General features: G+C 44.0%; 1 protein-coding gene across 4 annotated transcripts in view; it reads left to right on the forward strand.

The window, feature by feature from the left end:
* The first annotated feature begins 791 nt into the window (after nt 1-791).
* The window catches only part of LOC110528909 (serine/threonine-protein kinase PAK 2), a 25,740-nt gene continuing 15,088 nt past the window's right edge, over nt 792-11,443 (forward strand). Inside the window, exons 1-3 of one of the 4 annotated variants that reach the window (XM_036952103.2) lie at nt 792-1,088; nt 10,525-10,715; nt 10,905-11,014. In XM_036952103.2, the coding sequence (XP_036807998.1) occupies nt 10,541-10,715; nt 10,905-11,014 (285 nt within the window). In that variant the 5' untranslated portion in view covers nt 792-1,088; nt 10,525-10,540. Of the gene's footprint in view, nt 1,089-9,244; nt 9,893-10,524; nt 10,716-10,904; nt 11,015-11,443 lie in introns of those variants that run through there. The other 3 variants (XM_036952106.2, XM_036952104.2, XM_090207956.1) reach the window with 3 other exon arrangements.

The following is an 11,443-nucleotide window of genomic DNA, read 5'->3' on the forward strand; positions in this document are numbered from 1 at the left end:
GGCTGGAGTGTTTACACGTGGTCTGTGGTTGTGAGGCCGGTTGGACATACTGCCAAATTCTCTAAAGTGACATTGGAGGCGACTTATGGTAGAGAAATGAACATTCAATTCTCTGGTGGACATTCCTGCAGTCAGCATGCCAATTGCACGCTCCCTCAAAACTATACGTCTGTGGTGTTGTGTGACAAAACTGCACATTTAAGAGTGGCCTTTTTACACAGGAGCACCTGTGTAATGTTCATGCCGTCTAATCAGCTTCTTGATATGCCACACCTGTCAGGTAGATGGATTATCTAAGCAAAGAATAAATTCTCACTAACAGGGATGTAAACAAATTTGCGCAAAAAAAATAGAGAAATAAGCTTTTTGTGCGTATGGAACATTTCTGGGATCTTTTATTTCAGCTCATGAAACACTTTTTACATGTTACATTTATATTTTTGTTCAGTATAGTTGGCTTTTTTTTTTATTTTTTACTCTAAATAAACTATATTTGACTATCTCGAGTATTTGAAAAGTTTTTTTTCTTTCTACTATACTACAGAATACAACTATTTTCGGCCCAGGCCTGCTCTGTTTATCTGTATCAATGTTGGTGGCACTTTAGCTATAAATGAATAGTAATAACAAACCTGCGTTTAACTCAGATGTAGTCTGTAGATTGGATATGCGTATTTCGATGCTCTAAAGCTCTTGTAAGAAATTGCCAGAAAAATGCAAAGAACATTTTCAAAATCAATGTACAGACAGAGAAAGGCCACCACCACACTGTTTTAAACACCCGCTCACCCGGTGCGCCGGCGTGGAAACTAAATCGAGCGTACCGTTCTGTCTGGGCTTGGTCTGTGGTTCGTTCCGTTTCCGCCCTGTCATCCTGGCTTTTCTCCGGTCCTCGGGGCCCAATTCCAGAAGAGGACAGCAAAACAAGTGAAAATAGCACTAGAATAACCGGCTACAGTTTATTAGCTAAAATCTGAAGTAAAATCACAGCGCCAGGTCGGTGTACCGCGGAGACAAATAGAGGAGGAGGGGCGGGGTTTCAGGAGTTTTACATGAGACGAGATATTGCTTCCTAGTTAAGCTTACTGGTGAGTAAAAGGCGCATATTACAACATGGCTAGGCTATCCAGCTATCTGCTTAAACTAGCCGTACTATCGGACTTATGTTAGTTAGCTACTGATAATCACTAGTGAACGTAACATAATATTGCATTTCACATGGTTATAAACCGTTTATTACAGTGGATATAGTGCACCCATTCTCATAGGCCTAGCTGTGAAACTATTTTTATGGTGGACATACACCCACATATCATACCCTGGCTGTAACCCTATCATTAAAGGCCTAGTGGACATATTACACCCAGCCTCCCATCCATATTGTGGAGATATCACATCCACCTATTATATAGCCTGGCTATAAACATATTATTATAGTGGAGATATCACATTTATATATATCACTATATATCACTATTATATAACCTGGCTATAAACATATTATTAGATTATTATAGTGGAGATATTACACCCAACCTCCCATCCATATAGCTACTTTTATAGTGGAGATATCACATCCACCTATTGTATAGCCTGGCTATAAAAAATATTATCACATCCACCTATTATATAGCCTGGCTATAAACATATTATTATAGTGGAGATATAGCCTGGCTATAAACATATTATTATAGTGGAGATATCACACCCACCTATTATATAACCTGGCTATAAACATATTATTAGATTATTATAGTGGAGATATTACACCCAACCTCCCATCCATATAGCTACTTTTATAGTGGAGATATCACATCCACCTATTGTATAGCCTGGCTATAAACATATTATTATAGTGGAGATATCACATCCACCTATTATATAACCTGGCTATAAACATATTATTATAGTGGAGATATCACATCCACCTATTATATAACCTGGCTATAACACATCCACCTATTATATAACCTGGCTATAAACATATTATTATAGTGGAGATATCACACCCACCTATTATATAACCTGGCTATAAACATATTATTATAGTGGAGATATCACACCCACCTATTATATAACCTGGCTATAAACATATTATTATAGTGGAGATATCACACCCACCTATTATATAGCCTGGCTATAAACATATTATATTATTATTATAGTGGAGATATAGCCTGGCTATAAACATATTATTATAGTGGAGATATCACATCCACCTATTATATAGCCTGGCTATAAACATATTAATATAGTGGAGATATAGCCTGGCTATAAACATATTATTATAGTGGAGATATCACATCCACCTATTATATAGCCTGGCTATAAACATATTAATATAGTGGAGATATAGCCTGGCTATAAACATATTATTATAGTGGAGAAATCACATCCACCTATTATATAGCCTGGCTATAAACATATTAATATAGTGGAGATATAGCCTGGCTATAAACATATTATTATTATAGTGGAGATATCACATCCACCTATTATATAGCCTGGCTATAAACATATTATTAGATTATTATAGTGGAGATATAGCCTGGCTATAAACATATTATTAAAGACCTAGTAGAATATTGCACCCATTCACATACATCTGTTATTACAGTTGAAATACTGTACAAAGCTAGTTAGTAGATGTATGGATGGGGTTTTGGCAGCTACTAACTCAACTAACGTTGTTATCCAACTGTAGTTCTTCTTATTGCTTTTAGTCGCACCCTTATTCTACTCCTCCTATGTTCCTCTGGCGATGTAGAGGTGAATCCAGGCCCTGCAGTGCCTAGCTCCACTCCTATTCCCCAGGCGCTCTCTTTTGACGACTTCTGTAACCGTAATAGCCTTGGTTTCATGCATGTTAACATTAGAAGCCTCCTCCCTAAGTTTGTTCTATTCACTGCTTTAGCACACTCTGCCAACCCGGATGTTCTAGCTGTGTCTGAATCCTGGCTTAGGAAGACCACCAAAAATTCAGACATTTTAATTCCAAACTACAACATTTTCAGACAAGATAGAACTGCCAAAGGGGGCGGTGTTGCAATCTACTGCAAAGATAGCCTGCAGAGTTCTGTCCTACTATCCAGGTCTGTACCCAAACAATTTGAACTTCTACTTTTAAAAATCCACCTCTCTAAAAACAAGTCTCTCACCGTTGCCGCCTGCTATAGACCACCCTCTGCCCCCAGCTGTGCTCTGGACACCATATGTGAACTGATTGCCCCCCATCTATCTTCAGAGCTCGTGCTGCTAGGCGACCTAAACTGGAACATGCTTAACACCCCAGCCATCCTACAATCTAAACTTGATGCCCTCAATCTCACACAAATTATCAATGAACCTACCAGGTACCTCCCCAAAGCCTTAAACACGGGCACCCTCATAGATATCATCCTAACCAACTTCCCCTCTAAATACACCTCTGCTGTCTTCAACCAAGATCTCAGCGATCACTGCCTCATTGCCTGCATCCGTAATGGGTCAGCGGTCAAACGACCTCCTCTCATCACTGTAAAACGCTCCCTGAAACACTTCAGCGAGCAGGCCTTTCTAATCGACCTGGCCGGGGTATCCTGGAAGGATATTGACCTCATCCCGTCAGTAGAGGATGCCTGGATATTTTTTAAAAATGCCTTCCTAACCATCTTAAATAAACATGCCCCATTCAAGAAATTTAGAACCAGGAACAGATATAGCCCTTGGTTCTCCCCAGACCTGACTGCCCTTAATCAACACAAAAACGTCCTATGGCGTTCTGCATTAGCATCGAACAGCCCCCGTGATATGCAGCTGTTCAGGGAAGCTAGAAACCATTATACACAGGCAGTTAGAAAAGCCAAGGCTAGCTTTTTCAAGCAGAAATTTGCTTCTTGCAACACTAACTCAAAAAAGTTCTGGGACACTGTAAAGTCCATGGAGAATAAGAACACCTCCTCCCAGCTGCCCACTGCACTGAAGATAGGAAACACTGTCACCACTGATAAATCCACCATAATTGAAAATTTCAATAAGCATTTTTCTACTGCTGGCCATGCTTTCCACCTGGCTACTCCTACCCCTGTCAACAGCACTGCACCCCCAACAGCAACTCGCCCAAGCCTTCCCCATTTCTCCTTCTCCCAAATCCATTCAGCTGATGTTCTGAAAGAGCTGCAAAATCTGGACCCCTACAAATCAGCCGGGCTAGACAATCTGGACCCTTTCTTTCTAAAATTATCTGCCGAAATTGTTGCCACCCCTATTACTAGCCTGTTCAACCTCTCTTTCGTGTCGTCTGAGATTCCCAAAGATTGGAAAGCAGCTGCGGTCATCCCCCTCTTCAAAGGGGGGGACACTCTTGACCCAAACTGCTACAGACCTATATCTATCCTACCATGCCTTTCTAAGGTCTTCGAAAGCCAAGTCAACAAACAGATTACCGACCATTTTGAATCTCACCATACCTTCTCTGCTATGCAATCTGGTTTCAGAGCTGGTCATGGGTGCACCTCAGCCACGCTCAAGGTCCTAAACGATATCTTAACCGCCATCGATAAGAAACATTACTGTGCAGCCGTATTCATTGATCTGGCCAAGGCTTTCGACTCTGTCAATCACCACATCCTCATCGGCAGACTCAACAGCCTTGGTTTCTCAAATGATTGCCTCGCCTGGTTCACCAACTACTTCTCTGATAGAGTTCAGTGTGTCAAATCTGAGGGTCTGTTGTCCGGACCTCTGGCAGTCTCTATGGGGGTGCCACAGGGTTCAATTCTTGGACCGACTCTCTTCTCTGTATACATCAATGAGGTCGCTCTTGCTGCTGGTGAGTCTCTGATCCACCTCTACGCAGACGACACCATTCTGTATACTTCCGGCCCTTCTTTGGACACTGTGTTAACAACCCTCCAGGCAAGCTTCAATGCCATACAACTCTCCTTCCGTGGCCTCCAATTGCTCTTAAATACAAGTAAAACTAAATGCATGCTCTTCAACCGATCACTACCTGCACCTACCCGCCTGTCCAACATCACTACTCTGGACGGCTCTGACTTAGAATACGTGGACAACTACAAATACTTAGGTGTCTGGTTAGACTGTAAACTGTCCTTCCAGACCCATATCAAACATCTCCAATCCAAAGTTAAATCTAGAATTGGCTTCCTATTTCGCAACAAAGCATCCTTCACTCATGCTGCCAAACATACCCTTGTAAAACTGACCATCCTACCAATCCTCGACTTTGGCGATGTAATTTACAAAATAGCCTCCAATACCCTACTCAACAAACTGGATGCAGTCTATCACAGTGCAATCCGTTTTGTCACCAAAGCCCCATATACTACCCACCATTGCGACCTGTACGCTCTCGTTGGCTGGCCCTCGCTTCATACTCGTCGCTAAACCCACTGGCTCCATGTCATCTACAAGACCCTGCTAGGTAAAGTCCCCCCTTATCTCAGCTCGCTGGTCACCATAGCATCTCCCACCTGTAGCACACGCTCCAGCAGGTATATCTCTCTAGTCACCCCCAAAACCAATTCTTTCTTTGGCCGTCTCTCTTTCCAGTTCTCTGCTGCCAATGACTGGAACGAACTACAAAAATCTCTGAAACTGGAAACACTTATCTCCCTCACTAGCTTTAAGCACCAACTGTCAGAGCAGCTCACATATTACTGCACCTGTACATAGCCCACCTATAATTTAGCCCTATCAACTACCTCTTTCCCAACTGTATTTAATTAATTTATTTATTTTGCTCCTTTGCACCCCATTATTTTTATTTCTACTTTGCACATTCTTCCATTGCAAAACTACCATTCCAGTGTTTTACTTGCTATATTGTATTTACCTTGCCACCAAGGCCTTTTTTTGCCTTTACCTCCCTTCTCACCTCATTTGCTCACATTGTATATAGACTTGTTTATACTTTATTATTGACTGTATGTTTGTTTTACTCCATGTGTAACTCTGTGTTGTTGTATCTGTCGAACTGCTTTGCTTTATCTTGGCCAGGTCGCAATTGTAAATGAGAACTTGTTCTCAACTTGCCTACCTGGTTAAATAAAGGTAAAATAAAAAAAATAAAATAAAATTTGTATTATTTCAGTAAGCCTACAGTACCACTGTCTGTGTGCATCGCATGTAGCCTACCACTGTCTGTGTGCATCACATGTAGCGTACCACTGTCTGTGTGCATCACATGTAGCCTGCCACTGTCTGTGTGCATCGCATGTAGCCTGCCACTGTCTGTGTGCATCACATGTAGCGTACCACTGTCTGTGTGCATCACATGTAGCATACCACTCTCTGTGTGCATCATTTGTAGCCTACCACTCTCTGTGTGCATCACATGTAGCCTACCACTCTCTGTGTGCATCACGTGTAGCGTACCACTCTCTGTGTGCATCACATGTAGCCTACCATTGTAAGTGGAATTCTGACATGTGTTCTGAGGTGTGATGTGTGCTGGAATGAATGAATACAGGATGAATGGATTGTCTACTCTGTGTAGCATGGCATGGAGGTGTCTGTGTGTGTGTCCTGTGCAGTCAGCTATTTCCTTTTATAGACGTTGAACACAAAAGGCTGTTTCACTCTACTTCCTGTAAACAACGTCAACTATGTTTGCTTTCTGCTTCTGTCTGATTCGTCAGTTTGGCTGTGTGATCCTCGGGGCCTCTAGAAGTTCCAGGATGAGGAAGTGGGTTTCCCCTAGAAACAAAGAGGAGAGAGTAGAATGTAACGGTGAGCAGAATGTAAGGGAGAGAGCAGAATGTAAGGGAGAGAGTAGAATGTAAGGGAGAGAGCAGAATGTAATGGAGAGAGCAGAATGTAAGGGAGAGAGCAGAATGTAAGGGAGAGAGCAGAATGTAATGGAGAGAGTAGAATGTAACGGAGAGAGTAGAATGTAATGGAGGGTGCAGAATGTAACGGAGAGAGTAGAATGTAACGGAGAGAGCAGAATGTAACGGAGAGAGCAGAATGTAAACGAGAGAGCAGAATGTAACGGAGAGAGTAGAATGTAACGGAGAGAGCAGAATGTAACGGAGTAGAATGTAACGGAGAGAGCAGAATGTAACGGAGAGAGTAGAATGTAACGGAGAGAGCAGAATGTAACGGAGTAGAATGTAACGGAGAGTGCAGAATGTAACGGAGTAGAATGTAACGGAGAGAGTAGAATGTAACAGAATGTAACGGAGAGAGTAGAATGTAACGGAGAGAGCAGAATGTAACGGAGAGAGCAGAATGTAATGGAGAGAGCAGAATGTAATGGAGAGAGCAGAATGTAATGGAGAGAGCAGAAGGTAACGGAGAAGGCAGAATGTAATGGAGAGAGCAGAATGTAACAGAGAGAGTAGAATGTAAGGGAGAGAGCAGAATGTAATGGAGAGAGCAGAATGTAACGGAGAGAGCAGAATGTAACGGAGAGAGTAGAATGTAACGGAGAGAGTAGAATGTAACAGAGAGAGCAGAATGTAACGGAGAGAGTAGAATGTAACAGAATGTAACGGAGAGAGCAGAATGTAACGGAGAGAGCAGAATGTAACAGAGAGAGCAGAATGTAACAGAGAGCAGAATGTCAGGGAGAGAGCAGAATGTAAGGGAGAGAGCAGAATGTAATGGAGAGAGCAGAATGTAAGGGAGAGAGCAGAATGTAAGGGAGAGAGCAGAATGTAATGGAGAGAGTAGAATGTAATGGAGAGAGCAGAATGTAACAGAGAGAGCAGAATGTAAGGGAGAGAGCAGAATGTAAGGGAGAGAGCAGAATGTAATGGAGAGAGCAGAATGTAAGGGAGAGAGCAGAATGTAATGGAGAGAGCAGAATGTAAGGGAGAGAGCAGAATGTAATGGAAAGAGCAGAATGTAATGGAGAGAGCAGAATGTAATGGAGAGAGCAGAATGTAACGGAGAGAGTAGAATGTAATGGAGAGAGCAGAATGTAACGGAGAGAGCAGAATGTAACGGAGAGAGCAGAATGTAACGGAGAGAGTAGAATGTAACAGAATGTAACGGAGTGAGTAGAATGTAAGGGAGAGAGCAGAATGTAATGGAGAGAGCAGAATGTAATGGTGAGAGCAGAATGTAACGGAGTGAGTAGAATGTAACGGAGAGAGTAGAATGTAATGGAGAGAGCAGAATGTAACGGAGAGAGCAGAATGTAACGGAGAGAGCAGAATGTAACGGAGTAGAATGTAACGGAGAGAGTAGAATGTAACAGAATGTAACGGGGAGAGCAGAATGTAACGGAGAGAGCAGAATGTAACAGAGAGCAGAATGTCAGGGAGAGAGCAGAATGTAAGGGAGAGAGCAGAATGTAATGGAGAGAGCAGAATGTAAGGGAGAGAGCAGAATGTAAGGGAGAGAGCAGAATGTAATGGAGAGAGTAGAATGTAACGGAGAGAGCAGAATGTAACAGAGAGAGCAGAATGTAAGGGAGAGAGCAGAATGTAAGGGAGAGAGCAGAATGTAACGGAGAGAGCAGAATGTAACGGAGAGAGCAGAATGTAACGGAGAGAGCAGAATGTAACGAAGAGAGCAGAATGTAACGGAGAGAGCAGAATGTAATGGAGAGAGCAGAATGTAAACGAGAGAGTAGAATGTAACGGAGAGAGTAGAATGTAACGGAGAGAGTAGACCTACAATATATAAACAGAGGGTGGGTTCAGATTCCCTCTCCTATCCTGGAAGTCTGCACTTGTTCAAAGTGTGCTTTTGTTCACTCCCCCTTATGGATATAAAAACATTAGATTGGCTGGGACGAAGCAATATGGTGACAATTCCCTGCAGCCTATCAGAGGGCATGATGGTGATATTCATTTGTTTCTGTGGCCTAAGGGAAGTGCCTCTGCCTCTGATTTACCCAATCCCAGGCCTGGAGCTATGGAATTCACGCATGCACACACGCTCACACACACACACACACACACACACACACACACACACACACACACACACACACACACACACACACAAATGCACCCACACCCACAAACAAACACAAACCATGGAGCAATGGAATTCCTAGGGAACGAGTCCCAGCCTGGATAACCCCCATTATTACCCTGACACACACACACACACACACACACACACACACACACACACTGCCTGACCAGCTAGGCTGGGCAGGGCTGGAGCAGGGCGTAACCATGGAGATGAGCAAGAACTGCTGGGCATGATAGAACTGGCTGTGTCTATGACCGCTGTGGAATGAGACTGCCTGTTATAACATGTCCTGGAGAGAGAGAGAGAGAGAGAGAGAGAGAGAGAGGGAGGGGGGAAATAGAAAGACAGAGACCGAGATAGACAGGGACCGGGAGAGACAGGGACTGAGAGAGACAGGGACTGAGAGAGACAGGGACTGAGAGAGACAGGGACCGAGAGAGACAGGGACTGAGAGAGACAGGGACTGAGAGAGACAGGGACCGAGAGAGACAGGGACCGAGAGAGACAGGGACCGAGAGAGACAGGGACTGAGAGAGACATGGACTGAGAGTGTCATGGACCGAAAGAGACGGGGACCGAGAGAGACGGGGACTGAGAGAGACGGGGACTGAGAGAGACGGGGACTGAGAGAGACAGGGACCAAGAGAGACAGGGACTGAGAGAGACGGGGACTGAGAGAGACGGGGACTGAGAGAGACGGGGACTGAGAGACAGGGACTGAGAGAGACAGGGACTGAGAGAGACAGGAACTGAGAGAGACAGGGACTGAGAGAGACGGGGACTGAGCGAGACGGGGACTGAGAGACAGGGACTGAGAGAGACGGGGACTGAGAGAGACGGGGACTGAGAGAGACAGGGACTGAGAGAGTAATAAGGTACACACACGGATATTACAAGCTAAAGTAAAGCTGTTGTTGACCTACTCTTCTGAAAAGCACAGGGGAGGAGGACAGAAAGGGTAAGTAGGAGGGAGAGGGGTGAGGAAACGAGGAGAGGCTGGGGACAGCTAATGTAGTTGTTGATGTCTGGATGCTGTCTGATCGGGGATACAAAGCTGTAGACAGAGAGACAGAGTGAGAAGGAGGCTAGGGTGTCTTTCCGACAGTGTGGAATGTTGACTGTGTCCTTTTAGTGGAGGGGAGAGAAAAACATTGGAAATCGAAAGGCAGGAAACACACACACACAGCAGGGTCAGACAGGACGTTTTGAAAGCTCTGTGAGCTAGATGTAGGCTATTTCCTGTTGATGGTGATGATGTCACTGTGCCTTATACCTTTTGAAGGGGAACTCTGTCGCGAGGAAGAGGTTATGGTGTGCAGGTGAAAAGATGTCAGACGGGAGATTTTACCTTATTTGGAGCCGAAAACATCGTTCTGCTCTGCAATGCATTATACACACACACACACACACACAGCAGGAAACCACACATAACATGTACCTTCCTCATCCACTCTTTGTTCCCTCTTACACGCAGACACACGGACACACACACGCCAAACACACACCTTCTCACTTTGTGTCGGTGTATCAAGGCATGATAGAGGTCTCTCTTTTTCTCTGACAGCGGTGTGTGTCTCTCTCCCTCTCCAGGTGTGTGTGTGTGTAGATGTGTGACAGCGGTGTGTGTGAAGACAAGCCCCCCGCCCCCCCTGTCAGAATGAACAGCCAAGGAGGCGGAGCCAAGGACTCCGTGTCGGGCAACTACAATTCTCGGTCCCTTCCCTCTGTTCCTGAGAAACAGAAACGAAGTAAAATGATCTCCATATTTGCCTCCGAGAAAGGTACACATACACACACACACACACACACACACACACACACACACACACACACACTTGCTCATGGCTGTCGACCGATGCCGATGATGATGCCACACAAACACAAACATACACACACACATATACAGAACCACACAGACATCTAAGCTGTGTTAAGGAGTGTGTATATTAATTATAGTGTGTGTGTGTCAGGAGGCAGGAAGAAGGATCGTGATAAGGACAACAGACCAGAGATCTCCTCTCCGTCAGACTTTGAACACACCATCCATGTGGGCTTCGACGCCGTCACAGGAGAGTTCACAGTGAGTCTGTCTTTGTTTCTCCAAGTGTGAGTGTTTAACCATTCATCTGTGGGTGTGTCTGTGGCGTATATGTGTGTGTGTGTGTGTGTGTATATGTGTGTTTGAGTAATAATCTTTGTGTGTGAGTATGTGTGTTTGAGTAATAATCTGTGTGTGTGTGTATATGTGTGTTTGAGTAATAATCTTTGTGTGTGAGTATGTGTGTTTGAGTAATAATCTGTGTGTGTGTGTGTGTGTGTGTGTGTATGTGTGTTTGAGTAATAATCTGTGTGTGAGTGTGTGTGTGTGTGTGTGTGTGTATGTGTGTTTGAGTAATAATCTGTGTGTGTGTGTGTATGTGTGTTTGAGTAATAATCTGTGTGTGTGTTTGAGTAATAATCTGTGTGTGTGTGTGTTTGAGTAATAAACTGTGTGTGTGTGTGTTTGAGT

Source organism: Oncorhynchus mykiss, chromosome 18 (genome assembly GCF_057628025.1).
Source record: "Oncorhynchus mykiss isolate SJ-2025 chromosome 18, ASM5762802v1, whole genome shotgun sequence".
Taxonomy (NCBI): domain Eukaryota; kingdom Metazoa; phylum Chordata; class Actinopteri; order Salmoniformes; family Salmonidae; genus Oncorhynchus; species Oncorhynchus mykiss.